This window comes from Hordeum vulgare, chromosome 3H (assembly GCF_904849725.1).
Source record: "Hordeum vulgare subsp. vulgare chromosome 3H, MorexV3_pseudomolecules_assembly, whole genome shotgun sequence".
NCBI lineage: Eukaryota > Viridiplantae > Streptophyta > Magnoliopsida > Poales > Poaceae > Hordeum > Hordeum vulgare.
Genome location: NC_058520.1, coordinates 527417125 through 527436614, shown reverse-complemented (window position 1 = coordinate 527436614; position 19490 = coordinate 527417125). Strand labels below are relative to the sequence as shown.

The window sequence follows — 19490 nt, the reverse complement described above, 5'->3', positions numbered from 1 at the left end:
AAAAACTATGATTTAATCTATGCATAAATTGTGTTTAATTGTTTAAATTTGATCCAAAGCAGCGAAATTATTATCAAATTGACAGTTTAAATTTTTACAGTTTGCAAGCTGGCGTGAGTCGCGACAGAACAGAACCCACACCATGTAACTGTAAAAATATTTCATGAATATTCCATTTTACAGTTCAACGACGCGGATTCTATTATGCCACGACCCTCATCAACCCGTAAAAACCGTTTTTCAAAAACTGTAAACACACGATATGGATCCGATTTTTACAAGGCCTGTTAGAGTGGCTTTTAAGGTTTAAATCAAACTTTATATGGATGGGTTTTTAAGGTTTAAATCAAACTTTATACGGATGGGCCATGCCCCGTCTTCATATAGAACCCATGATTCCATACACCACTCCTACATTCTCTCTAAAAAAAAAGATACACCACTCCAACCGCGATCGCGGATCAGCGACTCAACTACGTGCACGCGTTTTCTACCGTTGGATGGAGACAGGCCCAGGCCACCCCGGCCTGTCCCTCCTCCACGGACGGAGGGCCCACCCCCCATTACAGGCGACTTTTATAGGAAAGCCCTCACACTACCTCAGATTCCAGTATACCCATTCAGTGATACCGCGAGGGGCTCCACCTCCGGCTCGCCTCAACCCTAACCCCCTCCCCTCCCCTCCCCTCCGGCGAGATGCCCACCGGCAGCGCCTCGGCGTGACGCGACCTCTCGTCGGCGGTGAGGAGGGCGAATCTGGGTTGGCGCCGGTGGTCGCGAGATGGAGGCGAGGCCTCGGCCTTCCGGCGTGCGGAGGGTGACCGCCAATAAGCGTCCGAGGCCGGATGCGTCCTCCAACAGCGCGCGGAAGCTGCAGCGACGGGAGATTGCCGCATTCCCCGAGCGCACCTTCGCCGCCAGCACCACGCGGGAGCGGTTCCGCAACATCCAGCTCCAGGTCTGCCTCTCTCCCCTGGCTGTCTCCCTGTCAATTGTGGTTGTGGGCGTCATTGGCGGTGCTTGGAATGGGTTGGTGGTGGTTTAGGGTTTAGGAGAGAGTTGCTCAAAGATCTTTGCTTTTTCGAATCGCGGGATGGGTTGGAACCAGGGAGCCTAGATTATGTGATTTATGAGTGCTAGGCGAGGAGGAACTGTGGCGTTTGGTCATACTTTAACAGTTAACGGGAGAAAATTAGTTTTTTCTTGTTGTTGCAAGAACTGCTTGTTTGTACAGCCTTTTACTTGCGAACTAGCTTCACTTTTGGTTAAGTAACTGTCTGACTGAGCTGTTAGGGTGCATCCTAGAATCACATCAATAGCAGTGTATTGGATGACACTAAGATGGGAAATGATTACTTCTTGGTGTTGTATTCCAATGTGTCGAGGCCTTGGATGGCCATCAATGGGATAATTTGGTCTGTATAGGAGGGCATCTTATAATTTGATGAAACAAATACTACTATGAATTTCGGCCACGAGGCCTCCCTTTTGGCATTTCAATTTCCCACTCTTGGTAAAGGACGATATTTTGGTTAACTATATGAGAACATGGAAGTTATGAATAGGTTTCACAAGCTACGTTTAAATGGCTGATTCTGTTAGTCTATTCACTCACTCTATTTTGAGATTCACCCTTGTCCAGTGAAGTTTGCTGCCATTCGCTCACTCAGTTTTCGGCGCTTAATACTCTGCGAGTGTTGAGTTGCTTGATGGTGTGGATAGTACTTGTTAGAACAGTCCTTCTCATACCCCCCCTCTCCTCCCTTTGTTTCCCATGTTTTTCCCCTTTCAATCTGCCAGTGACATACCACATGCTATCTACTCCCTCCGTTCCTAAATATAAGACATTTTAGAGATTACACTATGGACTACATACGGATGTATATAGACATCTTTTAAATATAGATTCACCCATTTTGCTTTGTATGTAGTCTATAGTGCAATCTCTAAAAGGTCTTATATTTAGGAACGGAGGGAGTAGGATTCTTGATAACACGTGTTTTATTTTTCTTATTCTTATCTGTAGGAAGAATTTGATACATATGATCCTAAGGAGAATAGTTCGCTACTACCTTACTTGCGGAAGCGGTCTGAAATTATCGAGATAGTTGGAGCCCGTGATATTTTCTTTGCTTTATCACAGCTGGGAGTATGTGCTGCGTTCAGTAGAGGTACGCCTGTTATGAGCTTTTGTTAATGACTGGTCCTGGTTCAAACAACAACTCTTATATTCTCTTTGTTTCCAGTGACAAACCAGCGGATTTGCTTTCTGAATGGAAGTCCAGATGAAGTCATCCGTAGTTTGTTTTATAACAAGAACAATGACTCGCTTATAACCGTGTCAGTTTATGGTTCTGAAAATTTCAGTGCTTTAAGATGCAGGACAACTCGAATCGAGTGAGTTTGACTTCCTATGATCCTGTTACACTGCCAGCCTTCTACTTTTATCATATTATAGCTAAACGATATTTTACTCTCAAGGTATATCCGCCGTGGAAAGCCAGATGCTGGTTTCCCCCTTTTTGAGACAGAATCGTTGAGGTGGCCAGGTTTCGTGGAGTTTGATGATGTAAACGGAAAGGTGCTAACTTACTCTGCTCAAGACAGGTGACTGAACTCCCTACCTTTCTAACATGAAGAAAATATGTTTGTTCAAATTATGACACTATGTTCTCATTTGAAACAGTACTTACAAGGTCTTTGACTTGAAGAACTACACACTTCTGTATACGATATCTGATAAAGAGGTTCAAGAGATAAAAATCAGGTAAGGAAATCTCTCTTGGTTTGTCTTCCATTACATTGTTCACATTGTGCATTAATCTGGAGACCATATTATATGTACATCACTAATGTTCCAATGTTTCTCCTCCCACCTTTCATCTCATATGTACTAGGATGCAAATTTGGTAGCAACTTAACTAAGAAAAAGAAACAGAGAGCAGTAACCAAAGACCGAATTATCTCAGAAAGCAGTAACCAAACACCCAATTGTCTCAGAAAGCAGTAACGGAACCTTAAATTATCTAAAAGCAGCTCAGCCCAACATGGCTATCATAATCCACCACAATGCTAAATGGATTCTAACTTCATGGCTGAACGGTGAGATACTTATGACTGCTTTGATTCTAAATGCGCTCCTATCATTTACTAAATTTCATATTTTGTATGAAACCAACCATAGAAGATGGTACAATTACAACTTAATATTGTTGGCACATTTAGGAGTGCCATTCTCGGTCCCTACCTGTAGGTTAGGATAAGTGAGGTTTCAAGAAAAATATGTGTGGTTGCGCTAGTGCTTCTTTGTAGAAAAGATTGTCTCTACAGGCAGGATTGATGTAGCATATACCATATCTGTTGCATTATTTTGTGCAGCGACAACAGGGGTACCTTTCATGTGCATTGTACCACGTGAAACGGTACCATGCAGGGTTTAGTGGATAACTCAAATGCATGGCTTTTCTAGTTTCCCATATTAAGTTAGGATTGTTGTTATCTCCTAATGGCATCCAAATGTACATTAACTATCCATTGTTTGGGGATGGACTGTATATAAGCGATGCCAACGTTACCTCTTAACAGGAAACAATAAAGAATAAACAAGTATTTTTTTTTCTAGTCCCCTGTCTTCACTAAAAAAGCCATGCTGCTGAACTGCCTTTGTGGCTGTCTTTATTATATAAAGATCGAAGGACCATCACATGTGCATTATGTTTGCTTTATGGAGAAGCTAATAGTGAGCATATGGTAATAAGAAAATTGTTTCTTGCGACTTCCAATATGGGATTAGTGTACCTCTTTTCTTTCAAGATAAATTGGATACATTCAATTTTATTTCTTGTGCACATTTCTATTCACGAGGAATTTTAGCTCACAAAATTAGTTATAACTTATTGCTTCTTGTTTCCTGCTCACAGCCCTGGTATAATGCTATTGATATACTCTAGAAAAAAGGGCTATATTCCTCTTGAGATTCTTTCTATTGAAGATGGTAAGCGCTTGAAGTCATTCAGGCATCTTCTTCACCGCAACAAGAAGATCGATTTCATCGAGCAATTCAATGAAAAGCTTCTAGTCAAGCAGGATGGGGAGAACCTTCAAATTCTTGATGTAAGCATTTAGGTCGCGGTAAATAAAGCAAACAAATTTTCTTTTTCTTGTATGTAACGAACTGCTGTGCAATACTGCAGGTAACAAACTCTAAGATAACAGAAGTGAGCAGCAATGACTTTGTGACTCCATCAGCTTTTATTTTTCTGTACGAGATGCAGCTGTTCCTGACCTTCCGTAATCGATCAGTATCAGTTTGGAATTTCCGTGGTGAACTGGTGACATCCTTTGAGGATCATTTGTTGTGGCATCCTGATTGCAATACAAACAGTATTTACATAACTAGCAACCAAGACCTCATTATCTCTTACTGCAAAGCTGAACCGGATGATCCATCTTCAGAAGACAATGGTAAAATTTAAAACTTTCTGGTGCTTCAGCATTTATTACTGATGTGTTTAATTGGTAATGAAGTTTTGACTCTGCTTGTTGCATTTGGCTATTTGCCTTGTTATTGCTGCTAATCCTTCCTGTCAATGCATTTTACCTTTTATCCATTACATACTCGTCATGTTAGATTTAGTCGCGAACACTATCAGTTTTCTGTTTGACGGGAGGCATTGCTCCTGGGTTTTTTAGTTCTATACCAGTTTGATGATTCATGCATGCAATTTCAGTGCTGACTAAGTGTGCGTCACTAAAGTTTTATCTCTCTGTTTTAACAGTCATACAAACGCCAGAATAGGTGTCTATTTTGAGTAGCTGGTTGGTAATCACCTTATTTTACATGTGATACTTTCCAAATCCTCTACTTAGTAAGTCAATTGAACAAAAATGTGCCAGGAAGCATCTTTATGCATGTGTCCGTTGCCTAATTGTGTTTTTGTTTCGAATTCACGTTTTCAAATGTATGCTTGAAGAAAATCTGCTCCAACTTGCTGCCTTAGATACATGAGGATGATGCCAGTATCTATTCCTGCATGATCTTATTTGTACTTTGCATCCTTATGCAGCCTGTTCTATAAACATCAGCGAGATATTGACCGGGAAATGCATGGCCAAGATAAAGGCAGGGAACCTGAGCAAACAGAAGTCATCCAAGTTCCAGTGTACGCCTCTAGAGGCCCTCGGCCACATCACAGCTCTGTACTACGACGAAGAACGCGAGGAGATCATCACCGGCAACCAACAAGGCCTCATCCATGTGTGGTCAAATTAACAGCTTGGTCCAGTGCAGGCAGGTTACTTCAGGCACCAGGGGATCCTCTAATAGTATTTAGCTTGTAGTGGCACCAGTTTAGTGAGCAGCCTGACCTAGCCGTGCGGCGAAAGGGCATCTTTCGTCGCATGGGCCTTCATGGTGGGAATGCTTGTGTATAGGACTCTAGTTCATCCATCACCAGCCTCTTAAATTATCAGCTGCTGAGTTGACATTTGCCATGTGTTTTTTGGGATCCTTGTAGCTTCAGGAGATGCTTATCATATAGGGGTCATATAAGAGGGAAGGTTTCTGGTGTATGGAGTGTAAGCATTATTGCCCCACACCGTCATAGCAGCTATTTATCCGATTCTGATTTTGGAGTGCCGATGTGCAATTTTTGTGAACTTGTCTTTAATATTAATCAGTTATATGAGTGATCCCAAAGGTCTAGAGAATGTACAAACAAAATGTTAGCCTTGTTTTAAGCACCTCCTGTCCCCAACCCTAGCTGCCACCTAAAGGTCTCCTCCATGCCACCGCTTCATCCCCTCTTCTCTTGTTTGACGGCCTTGGCAGCGGCAAGAGGAGCGGGGACCCATCTGTTCTCCCTTTCTTTTTCTTAGGTTTTGGTTCTCCTTCCATTTTTCTTCGGTTTTGTTTTTTGGCGGCATCGACAAAGGGTTGGTGACAATGTCATGTTTGAATAAGATCTCTTCATACCACAACGATATCCTATTCGACATCATCGTTGAAGGGCTCCTAAGAGTTTGTGTCGTTGAATCTATTAACTTATCTTGGTTCTTGATAGTTGGTGTGACTATCGAGGAGAGCAATTGGATGACCTTTGATGCGGCTACTTTGCCATCTTCTTTCGTGTTGTTTTGAAGTATGGTGCATTTCTTCAACTCTTTGGATCAGTGGTGATAGATTGCAAGTCTGTACTAGGTGGGGTATGGGCCAACCGATGGTTTTCTATCAATTCTCAGATCTTATTTTAAGCAGCGAGTGGTTATTGCGATCTTTCGTTTACCGTCAACATCTCCCGGCAGCAATCAATGAAAGAAAGTAGAAGTCTAGTAGAGTACAATATGTTTTTTCAATGCAATATCTTTTACTGTGGGTTATGTCGGAAAAAACAAAGGACTTATTTGCAAAATATACGCGGTGGCAGCTTTTTCCGGACGGAGGCCTCCGTCTGGAATTACCTGTCATAGAAATGGATATATCTAGATATATTTTTGTTCTAGATACATTCATTTCTTTTCATTTTGGTGATAAGTACTCCCTCCGTTTCAAAATTCTTGTATTAGATTTATCTAAAAACGAATATCAAAATACTAAAACATGACTAGATACATTCATATCTACACACATACTCCCTCCGTTCCTAAATATAAGACCTTTTATAGATTGCACTATGAACTATATACGGATGTACATAGACATATTTTAGATTATAAATTTATTTATTTTGCTTCGATGTAGTCTTTTAATGAAATCTCTAAAAGGTCTTATATTTTGGAAGGGAGGGAATATAAGACAAGAATTTTGGGACGGAGGGAGTAATTTCGGATGAAGGGAATAGGTAGTATTATACCCCTACCGGGTAGGCTACGGCTCCCCGTCTTCGACTGGAACACGGCCCGGTTTCTTGTTGGTAACCCGGCCTCGCAACTTGTTTCTCTTATTCACCAAAATGCAAATAATAATAATAATTGTTACTCTTCTTCTCTCTCGATTCTCCTTCTGTCCAAATTAGCCAAGCCAATGGCTGACGAAAAAACCACACGTACCTGAATGAATTAATGTGCTCTGCCAGTAGCAGGTAGTACAAGTTTGTTTGATTTCATGTCTGCATTGGCATCCAACACTTGCCTCCTGCACAACCTGTCGCCCGGGACACTCTGCCATTGTTTTCTGCTGCTCATTGCACAGAGTGACCTTGAGCTAGAAGACAGACGAGACGACGCAGCGACTGCGTTCCGTGGGCAGGAGGGCGCATGCTACGGCGCCGGCATCGTGCAAGTGCAAAAGCGGAAACGAGGGAATGTCCAACCGGGATTCAGTCCCATCCAATTTGTTAGTATTCCAGCCCAGGGCGTAGGAGATGACTGATCAGACAAGCAAAACGTGGGAACGACCAGTATATGATGAAAACTTGGGAAAGAGAAGGGGATCAAAAGAGGATTTTTTTTCCTATGGGGGCTCATGGAAGTATGTTCCGTTGGTGATATCGTTACGTATACAATACAATTGGATTTTTGCGGATGAAAAATACTTGACTGATTGTCGCGTATTATTTAAAACGGGAAGTTTTAAGGTATGCAGTTGGTCAGACTTCTATAAAATATAAGACATGTGAAACCGCATGTCCCTAACAAGAGGTTGGTAAATTACAATTTTACAAATGGCGGTCCATCAATTAATTGTATTTATTTAATTAAAAATTAAGTTATTCCATTTGAAGCATGAACATAAGGTATTGAACGTTCTAGATGGATACCTAAAGTCATATGGTAATCATTAAATGTGTGTGAATTAAATTTGACAGCATTGTTTAGGATGATTTTTTTGTAATTTGATAATTTGAGCAATTAATTCGACAAAGGCATGGTTAAATGTTGATAGAAAACACACAAGTAACCATCTAGTAAATGCATCTATTAGCACAATGAAGTACATAAATGGTCCAGATAGAGGTTATATTAGACCACATATATCTCCTTCAATTATTTCAAAAAATTAAGCGGCTCATTTTTTAAAATTTAAGGTAGGATGACTTGATAATTAATTTTCCGGTAGTGCATGCGGTGCATGTTGGGGATATAACCCCACGATATAACCCACCATATTGGGCCGGGTCATCCTGATGTCGGCTCGTAAGCAATACGCAAGGTGGGCTAAGACGTGGAGGAACACGACCGGCAAGGCGGCTTAGTATCCGAAGATGATGACTCGTGTCTACTACACAGCTTGTTCTTGTAGACTTGTGTTGGACCTCCAAGCGCAGAGTTTTATAGGACAATAGCAAATTTTCCTCAAGTGGATGACCTAAGGTTTATCAATCGGGGGGGGGGGGGGGGGGAGAGGGGAGGATGAAGATGGTCTCTCTCAAATAACCCTGCAACCAAATAATAAAAAGTCCATTGTGTCTCCAACACACCAAATACAATGGTAAATTGTATAGTGCACTGGTTCGGCGAAGAGACGGTCATACAAGTGTAGTATGGATAGTAGATATTGATTTTTGTAATAGGAACAATAAAAAATAGCAAGGTAGCAAGTAACAAAAGTGAGCATAAACGGTATTGCAATGCTTAAAAATGAGGCCTAGGGTCCGTACTTTCGCTAGTGCAATCTCTCAACAAAGCTAATATAATTGGATCACATAACAATCCCTCAACGTGCCATAAAAAATCACTCCAAAGTTCCTATCTAGCGGAGAACATAAGAAGAAATTGTTTGCAGGGTACGAAACCACCTCAAAGTTATTCTTTCCGATCAATATTTCCAAGAGTTCGTACTAAGATAAAAATTTATCCTTTCCGATTGATCTACCCAAAAGTTCGTTCTAAAATAACACCATTGATACATATCAATCAACCCTAATGTCACCTACATACTCCAATGTCACCTCAAGTATCCGTGGGCTAATTATACGACATGCACCAAACAATTTCAGATTCTTCATATTCAATCCAACAAAAAGAACTTCAAGGAGAAATCCAAGATTTCTATCGGATAACATAGTTTGAAAACGTGCAATAAACACCTATGCATAGATTACCCCAATGTCACATCGGGAATCCGCGAGTTGATGCCACAACATATATCAAGTGGATCACTTGAATCCTCCAATGTCACTATGGGTATCCGCATGCAAGACATACATCATGTGCTCTCAAACCTGAATATTTAATCCAACATAATGAGATCTTAAAGTGAAAGACTCAATTCATCACAACAATAGCATGAGACAAACACCATATGATCCAACTATATTAACAAGGCGCGTGATATATCAAGATCATGACATCTCAAGAACACGAGAGAGAGAGAGAGAGTGATTAAACACATAGCTAATCGTACAAACCCTCACCCCCCGAGGGTGGACTACTCCCTCCTTGTCATGGCCTCCACTGGGATGATGAAGATGGCCACCGAAGATGATCTCCCCCTTGACAGGGTGCCAAAACGGGCTCCCAATTGTTTTTACGTGGCTACAGAGGCTTGCGGCGGCGGAACTTCTCATATAGGGTTATTTCTGGAGGTTTCTCTATTTATAGGAATTTTTGGCGTTGGAATCATGACAAGATGGGGCACGAGGTGCCCATTAGGTACCAGGATGCGCACGCGTGGGGGGGGGGGGTCCCCATGATGCATATGCTCTTTACCTTTTCGGCGCAGAGGTTTGGGTCTATACCCGTTCTCTCCGATCGTTCTGTTGCGCCCTCTAGGTGGGCGATCAGGATGGTCATAGTCCGTGCATCGGGGGGACACGTGTTCTGGGGCCTCGTCGTCGAACTGTGGGAGCAGTCGTAAAAGCCCCCATAATCCTCCTCGGAGCCGATCTTTGAACAAGTCGGACTCCAGGTTAGCGAGATTTGAAGCGTCTAGATCTGGTCGAGCGTCTCATTTAATAGCCTGGGGGCTTGGATGGTAACACCACCCCGATCACTACACCGTCACTGCTTCTTCTCCTAAGTGTTCGGCTCCTCAGGATATTGCTTTATATGCATCGGTTCCGAATTATGTCTTGGGTTTACAGTTGGATTGCCCCGCTCATGTGCTTACACTCTTACATTCTGCTAGTTCAGCTAAAGGGGTAAAGGGAGAACCACTGTGATTGTATTTCCAGCTGGCCTGGTTCGAAATACCTCAGTGGAGAAAGCCGAAAACCGACACTCATAATAAGCGAGAACTGGTCCGCAATCCAAGCTCATTTACAAAGTCAATAGAGTCTACTCCGCGTCATGCGGATGGGTTTGCACTTATTCAAACCTCGTGGTAATTATTACAATTTCCCGTTTGTCCGATTACCGCAAAAGGCTGGGGCTTGTCACTAGCCCCCGCATTCAAAGTTCCTAAGGCTAAATGAAAGTCATAAAGCCACATAGTCCGATCGCCTTGTTTCCTTCATGCACTACCGCCTTGGGGCACCGATTCATCAGCTAATTGTTACAGTGCGGACAATGAAACACCCCAAGTAGTCTCTACATGGGGGCTGAAGCCGATGACTCGTAACTTTCAGATTAAAACGAAAAAAATAGGAATCAAAATAACACAAAGTGTACTCAACTTTGGGCATGCATCTTATCAGATAGATTGTTCTGAGAAACACTAGCAAATATTTATTATAATATTACATCTTTTGAGCACTGGGACTCGATCGCCCAAGCACCTTCCATATCGGAGGAGAAATACAGCTCGGGGCGCCTAAGCTCCTTTCTGGCACGAGGTGGATCAGTGGCCATTTTAAGGGGCTTTACCCCCGGCAAGTGCACCATCGTCCGAGCAAAGGCCATCTGAATCCCTTCCATACAAGCAGAGCACTACAAAACTTCAATCCAGGGCGCGACGTCGACCAGCTTCTGCACTAATGCGAAGTAGCTGCTTGGCAAGGGCTCGGTACGCCATAGCCGAACACAAAGATCCTTCATGGCCGGATCCGCCATCCTATGCAGTTCCATTGAGAACTTCATTTGATAGCTTAGACTGGGGTTGGACTCGGGAGTTTCAAACTGAGCTCAAAATAGTCGTTGCTCAGCATCCCCGTCATGGGTTGAAAAGTGCTTGGCCGCATTCGTCGCACTCTGTGGGAGTTTCTTGAAGGCGCCCGTAGAACGACATATCTGCGTAAGAAAGGCATACCTGTTTCCACCAAAGGCACATCGCAGTAAGTACGGCTTACCGGTTGCCATAAGCTTGTCTTGGCGCACTTCTTCTTCATAAAACCTCCGCTCCACCCGCTCCAATTGAAGCTCGATGGACAGTTTGGCGTGATCGGCCATGTGCTCTTGAGCTTTCTGTTCCAAGGCTTCACACTTCGAGCTCGCCTCTTGCAGCTCCTGCTGAATCTCCGTCACCCTGGCCTCATGTGTTTCTACTGACGACCTTGAGCGCGTCCAGCTCGGTAGCCGCTTGTTTAGCCGCTTGTGAGCAGCGACCTCTCATTTGACTTTCTCCACCTCGACCCTGAGATTCTCAAGCTCTTGGTCTTGGGCTACTAATAAAATCAGAATACAAAGAGTCAGCTGGCACGACCACGATGCTCCTTAAAAATTGTTAAAGGATGACATGATTTTTTAACCTAGTTTACCCTACTTCTCGTTGAGCCGACCATTTATGCGGTCAAGCTCCTCATCAGAAATTTTGAGTTTCTGTTTTAGCTCGGCTATTTCCAACGCATTGGCGTTGGCATTCGAGGACGAGGCGTGCAAGGTAAACACAACATGTTGGCCCTGTTCCGAAATATCAGGGCGAACATTGCTCAGTCAAAATTCTCAAACAAATAGTTTAAACAGGTCTTCGGGCTATTTTTCGTTTTTCCCATGAATTAGTTTTTGAACCACGGGTGAGTTTTTCTTTCCAACTCACCCATGGCTCGGGGGCTGTCATACCCATAAAGGCATATATATATAACCTTGCAAAATAAAACCTACAATATTACACAACTTACCTTAAAGCCCGTTAGGAAGCCGTTGAAAGGCTTCGTTCAGTCCATTGTTGACGGATTGAATACTTTTTCAGACCACACCCATAAGGGTGTGATGTTCTTCAGCGATAGAGGAGCCGATCAAGGTTTCCTCCATTATGGTCGACCACCCATCCATAGCTTGTTCTGTTGTGGGCGGTGCTGGGGGCGGCATAGAAGATGCCGGAGCATCAGGTCCCGTGGAGGTTGGCTCCGGGCAATGCTCGGAGGGGATCTGGTTCTTTCTCTCGCCTACGGAGAAGGAACCTGCCCCCTGAGTCTCAATGACTGAGGTATGTACCTCGGCCAAAATCTCTTAGTCCTCGGAGACCGGTGTATTAACACCAACCGGAACCTCCAGGTCCTCAGATGCTGGTGTATTTTCTTCGGTTGGGACCTCCTGATCCTTGGCGCCCGCTGAATCCGCCTCGACCATCACCGCCTCGGTAGTGGTCGGCGGGGCTTTATGGGACGTCACCTCGGCTAGCTCGCCAGAGGACCTGGGAGGGGTGTTGTGGGACACGTTCCCACTCTCGGCTAGCTCGGCGGGCAGCGAATCCCCCTCCGACACTCGATCTGTCGGAAGGTTGTGGACCAGGCTGTGTAGTAAAAAGCCTGGTCCTCGTTGTTGATAAAAAAATGGAATAACTCTATTAAAATAGGGAGTGGACTCCGTACCTTCGGGACGGGGGTTTGACCCTAAGTGTTCAACGAGGAGCCACCCCGTAGGCCCCTACCTCTTTGTCGGAGTCCGGGCTTGCACCAAGAAGGGCAACCTTGCGCTTGCAAGGTTTCTTCAGAGCTCAAGGAGGTAGTCCCTCCTCGGCCCCTTGCGGTGCCTCCCTCTTCCTTGCCTGAAGAGCATCTTTATCTTCCTCCTCGTCTGCCTCCTCCCCCTTGTGGGTAGAGGATGGATGGGTATCCTCGGATTTTGTATCCGAGAGACCCCTCGAACGGAGACCCCTCGAACGGAGACCCCCATGGGTCTCCTTCTTCTTATTGTCCGGCGCCACATACGGCGAATCCATTAGCATCAGCTCTAGCAGAGGAGTCCAGGGTTCCTTAGGCAGGGGAGCTTGGCCTTCTATGTTTTTAGCCAGTTCCAGCCACTCATGTGAAAGAAAAAGGTTAGTAAGACCTTCGATAAAAACAAAACTCCGAGTGGATATAAGAGTTCGGACGTACCTCCACCGGGGGAGTATTATCGTCCAAGCCGGTATCTTTGTCCTCTGCCGACAACTCCTGCTATGATTTGAGCAGTACCCGTCACAGGTCTTCATGGGTGGTGTGGTAGAACTCGAGCACCGTCCATGGCCGTTGCCCTTGTGAGACCACATCGGGTTGTCCCTATGCTGACAGGGAAGGATATGGCGATGGAGCGTAACGTGGACCACATCGACGAGCTGAATATTGGACTCCACCATTTTCCTGATGCGTTTTTGCAGTTGCTGCACATCCGAAGACGAGCCCTAGTCTAGGCCTTTCCCGACCCACGAGGTCAGCCTCACCGGGGGACCAAACCTGAACTCGGCAAGCATCGCCCAGTTTTCTTCTCATGGTTTTGTGATATAGAACAACCTCTTCTGCCAATTCTTGATGGTGTCGATCAGTGTGCCCTCCAGCCATGGCATGCGACAGATCTTGCTTATCATGGCCCCGCCGCAGTCGGCATGCTGGCTGTTGACCGATTGTGGCTTGACATTGAAGACCTTGAGCGAGAGACCGAAATGCGGATGAACCCGCAGGAAAGCCTCGCAGACGGTGATGAAGATGGAGATGTGCATAATGGAATTTGTGGGGAGGTCATGGAAATCTACCCCATAGTAAAACATAATACCCTTGACAAAGGGGTGAAGCGGGAAGCCAAGTCCTCGGAGGAAGTGGGGAACGAATACCACCCGCTCCCCGGGCCTTGGTGTAGGAACCACCTGGCCCTTTTCCGGTGCTCGGTGGTCGATGTCAGCTGCGAGTTAGCCACAACGCTTCAGCTCCTGGATATCTCCTTCAGAGACACAAGAGACCTCCCATTTGCCCTGAGAGCCGGAGCCAGCCATTGCAGAGTTTGAGGCGGAGGGCGACTCGAAGGGGTGGAAGACAGAGTGGATCCGCGCACTTGATCTTGGAGGGAGAATGAGAAAGGGTTTGGAATGCCTTGGTGGGCTTTGGATCTTTCTTCCCCCTTTAAAGGGAGGTCCCGAAACCAAGGCTTACCGTTTACTACGCCACCAGCTCCACCACTTCCTGAAACAACCGCACTGTTGGGACGTGGGTAGGTTGGCTCGGGTCATTAATTGGAAATCCCCCTAAAGACGGGACATGATATCTCTTGTTGATAGAACGTGCCCCGGGGAAAGTGGCCTCGAGACGCAAATCGAGTTTTACTCATTATTTGTTATCGTTACTTTTCATCAAAAGAGTTGTTAGACGGGTTATTATTCACCTTCGGGCCTTTAAAAGCCTTTGGATTTAATGACACCTGTTTTCGAGAATACTACGCCATTGTAGCGACTAAACCGATACTAGCCGAATATAAAGGGTACTTGTTGTGCAAGCCGATTTGTCTATGTGCTCGACAGCCGAAGACTATACACATCGATGTTGAATGCCAGTTTGGGGGCTACTGAGGGAGTTCCGGATTAAAGGGTCCTCGGGCGGTCGGGTTGTCCCTTATGGGCTGATCATATGGTTGCGTCATTGAAGACCAGATTATCTAACGAATGCGTAATCAAGATGGAAAGCTTCGAAGACTAGGCGTGAACTCCAAGGCAGGAGGACCAGTTCGGCCCATCTACCTACGATCTATGTCGGTAACATGTAACCCTAGGGGCCCTGGTGTCTATATAAACCACATGCTCTTATGCGTAGAGGCAGGTTATCTCATCTAGGGTTTAGCTCATACGATCTCGAGGTAGATCAACTCTGTAACCATAGTTCCCCATCAATATAATCAAGCAGGACGTAGAGTTTTACCTCCTTGAGAGGCCCGAACCCGGGTAAACATCGTCTCCCCCTCTCTCCCGCAACCCATCGATCTAAGCTCAACAGTTCGGGACCCCCTACCCGAGATCTGCTGGTTTTGATGCCGACAAGGGGGGGGGGGGGGGTGATACGTCTCCGTCGTATCTACTTTTCCGAACTCTTTTGCCCTTGTTTTGGACTCTAATTTGCATGATTTGAATGGAACTAACCCGGACTAACGTTGTTTTCAGCAGAATTGCCATGGTGTTGTTTTTGTGCAGAAATAAAAGTTCTCGGAATGTCCTGAAAATTTACGAAGAATTTTTCTGGAATAAAAGAAAAATACTTGCGCAAAGATCCACCTGAGGGGGCGTCTCAGTGCGCCACAAGCCCCTGGGCCGCGGCCACCCCCCTAAGTCGCGCCGTGAGGGCTTGTGGGGCCCACGTGGCACCACCGCCCCCAAATTCAGCTCTATATCTTCCGTCTCGTGCGGAAAAAAAATTAGAGAGAAGGTTTCATCGCGTTTTACGATACGGAGGCGCCACCACCTCCTGTTCTTCATCTAGAGGGCTGATGTGGAGTCCGTTCCGGGCTCCAGGGAGGGGAAACGTCGCCATCGTCATCATCAACCTTCCTCCATCGACAATTCCATGATGCTCTTCATCGTTCATGAGTAATCTCATCGTAGGCTTGCTGGACGGTGATGAGTTGGATGAGATCTATCATGTAATCGAGTTAGTTTTGACGGGGTTGATCCCTAGTATCCACTATGTTCTAGATTGATGTTGCTACTACTTTGCCATGCTTAATGCTTGTCACTAGGGCCCGAGTGCCATGATTTTAGATCAGAACCTATTATGTTGTCGCCAATATATGTGTGTTTTAGATCCTATCTTGCAAGTTGTAGTCACCTACTATGTGTTATGACCCGGCAACCCCGGAGTGACAATAGCCGGAACCACTCCCGGAGATGACCATAGTATGAGGAGTTCATGTATTCACCAAGTGTTAATGCGTTGGTCCAGTTCTTTATTAAAAGGAGAACCTTAATATCCCGTAGTTTCCATTAGGACCCCGCTGCCACGGGAGGGATGGACAATAGATGTCATGCAAGTTCTTTTCCCTAAGCACGTATGACTACATACGGAATACATGCCTACATTAGATTGACGAACGGGAGCTAGTTACATATCTCTTCGTGTTATAGCTGTTACATGATGAATCACATCCGTCATACTCATCCATCACCGATCCACTGCCTACGAGTATTTTACTATTGGTCCTTGCCACGTTACTTTGTCTAGGCTTGTCCCTTGCTACAAAAGGGATTGGGCCACTTTGCTGCTGTCACTTTGCTACTACTGTTGCTACTCCTGTTACTTTGCTGCTGCTGCTGCTACTTCTGTTCCTTGCTACTTCACTGTTACTTGTCGCAAGATACTTTTTCATCACCGTTGGCGGGGAAGAATATTCCCCGTACACGTGCAACTTACTGCCGCCATTGATACGACAGTTAGGAATAGTCTGCCGTCAACAGATCGTTTCTGACACCGTTGCTATCATACTACTTTGCTACTGATACTTTGCTTGCAGACACTAATCTTTCAGGTGTGGTTGAATCTGATAAACTCAGCTGCTAATACTTGAGAATATTCTTTAGCTTCCCCTTGTGAGAGAATCAATAAATTTGGGTCGAATACTCTACCCTCGAAAACTGTTGCGATCCCCTACACTTGTGGGTTATCAAGACCTTTTTCTGGCACCGTTGCCGGGGAAGCACAACTATTTTCTCTGAGTCACTTGGGATTGACGTCTGCTGATCGCTATGAGGAATCCTAGAGATCCAAGAACTAAAATCTTGCCTTGCACTACGAGGACAGGTAAGTAACTGCCATCTAGCTCTGCACTTGATTCACCTTCAGTTATGAGTAAGTTTGCGACATCACCTACTGCTAGAAATATTGATATGTCGCATGTGCTTGATGATGCTACTTCTGCTGCCCATGATGCTTATGATGCTATGCTTGATACTATGCCTGATGATGCTATGCCTGATACTGCTTTGCCACTTGGTGCATTCCTTGATGCACATATTGCTAGAGTTGCTCCTAGATGTGATGCTACTTTTGAAACCGCTGATGCCATTGAAGTAGAACCTGCTACTATGCCTGAATTGCCTGTTATGCCTGATACGCGCTATGTTATGGAGGGAGAGATAGCTGAGGACTTTCTTGCGTGTAAGGATAGCTATGATGTTGAGAAATTACTGCGCAAGTGGAAAGAAAAATCTCTGAACGCTAGGATTAAATACGACCCGAAGTTTGCCACTTCGCCTATCTTTGTGACCGATAAGGATTATGAATTCTCTGTCGACCCTGAGTTAATCACTCTGGTCGAATCTGATCCTTTTCACGGTTATGAGTCTGAAACGGTTGTAGCCCATCTTACCAAACTGCACGATATAGCCACCCTATTCACTAGTGAGGAAAAGATCCGCCACTACTATATCCTCAAGCTGTTTCCTTTCTCGCTAAAGGATGGTGCTAAGACTTGGTTCACTTCTCTTGCTCCTGGTTGTGTGCGTAGCCCCCAGGATATGGTCTACTACTTCTCTGAAAAATATTTCCCTGCCCATAAGAAGCAAGCTGCCTTGCAGGAAATATACAACTTTGCTCAAGCTGAAGAAGAGAGTCTCTCACAAGCTTGGGGGAGGCTCATCCAGCTACTGAATGCTTTGCCTGATCACCCTCTTGAGAAGAATGAAATACTTGATATCTTCTATAATGGACTTACCGATGCTTCCAAAGACCACCTAGATAGTTGTGCCGGTAGTGTTTTTAGGGAACGAACCGTAGAACAAGCTGAGATTCTACTGAATAACATCCTGTGCAATGAGAATGCTTGGACTATTCCCGAACCACCTCCTAAGCCAACTCCAAAGAAAAGAGGTATTCTATTCCTCAGTCCTGAAGATATGCAAGAAGCCAAGAAATCTATGCGAGAGAAAGGCATTAAATCTGAAGATGTCAAAAATCTACCACCTATCGAAGAGATCCATGGTCTCGATAACCCGATACAGGTAGTAGAAGTAAACTCTCTGCGTAGTTTTGATGAGAGTGATATTCCTTTTGATAAACCTGCTAGCTTATGCCTGGATGAATTTGATAACTTTGTTGCCAAACAACAGAGTTTCAATGATTATGTTAGCAGACAATTGGAACAGAATGCTCGTATGCTTAGTCATTTAAGTGCTTGTGTGGACAGAAATGTCAACGATCTTAAACTTCTGAGTAAACATGCCTCTATGGTTACTACTCAAGTAGAACAAGTACTTAAATCTCAAAATGACTTGCTCAGTGAGTTGAATGAAAATTCTGTCAGAGTCATCACTAGAGGCGGTAGAATGACTCAGGAACCTTTGTATCCTGAGGGTCATCCAAAGAGAATTGAACAAGATTCTCAAGGAGTTAGCACTGATGCACCTAGTCATCCTAGAAAGAAGAAGAAAGATGCTAGGAACCTGCACGCTAGCAACCCTGTTGCTGCTACACCTGAGAGTCCAAACGATGTCTGTGTCTCTGATGCTGAAACACAATCTGCTGATGAACATGAGCCTAATGATAATATCAATAGTGATGTTCATGATGATGCTCAACCTAGCAATGATAAGGATGTGGAGATTGAACCTAGTGTTGATCTTGATAACCCACAGCCTAAAAATAGAAGATACGATAAGAATGACTTTGCTGCTAGGAAGGATGGTAAAGAAAGGGAACCATGGGTTCAGAAACCCATGCCCTTTCCTCCCAAACCATCCAAGAGAAAGGATGATGAGGATTTTGAGCGATTCGTTGAGATGATCAGACCTGTCTTTCTGCAAATGCGTTTGACGGATATGCTCAAGATGTCTCCGTATGCTAAGTACATGAAAGATATTGTGACTAATAAGAGGAGGATACCTGAGGTTGAGATTTCCACCATGCTTGCTAACTATACCTTCAAGGGTGGAACTCCCAAGAAACTAGGTGATCCCGGTGTGCCCACTATACCTTGCTCCATTAAAGGCAACTACGTTAGAACTGCTTTATGTGACCTTGGAGCCGGTGTTAGTGTTATGCCTCTCTCTCCTTATCATAGACTTGAACTGGATAAGTTGACATCCACTGAAATCTCTCTGCAAATGGCCGACAAATCAACTGCTTTCCCTATCGTCATTTGCGAGGATGTGCCTGTTGCGGTTGCTAACGTCACCATCTTAACAGACTTTGTTATCTTGGATTTTCCTGAGGACGATGCCATGGCGGTCATCCTCCGAAGACCCTTTTTAAACACTACAGGGGCTGTTATACATTGCAACGAAGGCAATGTCACTTTCCATGTCAATGGTAATGAGCATATGGTGCACTTTCCAAACAAACAATATCGAGTACATTGCATCAATGCTACCGAAAAAAATTCATCGATTCTTATTGGGAGCTTTGAATGCCCTATTCCTCGTGTTAAGATGAAGTATGATTTGCTTGTTGGGGAGATACACATCCCCATTGAGGTGACCTAGTGACTATTCGAAAATTCTCCGTTCT

At 44.7% G+C, this 19490-nt stretch overlaps 1 protein-coding gene across 1 annotated transcript; it reads left to right on the top strand.

Moving 5' to 3' along the window:
* The first annotated feature begins 607 nt into the window (after window positions 1-607).
* Window positions 608-5641, top strand: LOC123444705. Its single transcript, XM_045121516.1, has 8 exons — window positions 608-958; window positions 2027-2171; window positions 2247-2397; window positions 2482-2607; window positions 2687-2767; window positions 3921-4113; window positions 4194-4464; window positions 5067-5641. The coding sequence occupies exons 1-8, from the start codon at window positions 782-784 to the stop codon at window positions 5270-5272; spliced, it is 1350 nt and encodes a 449-aa protein (XP_044977451.1). The 5' UTR covers window positions 608-781; the 3' UTR covers window positions 5273-5641.
* Window positions 5642-19490: the final 13849 nt, after the last annotated feature.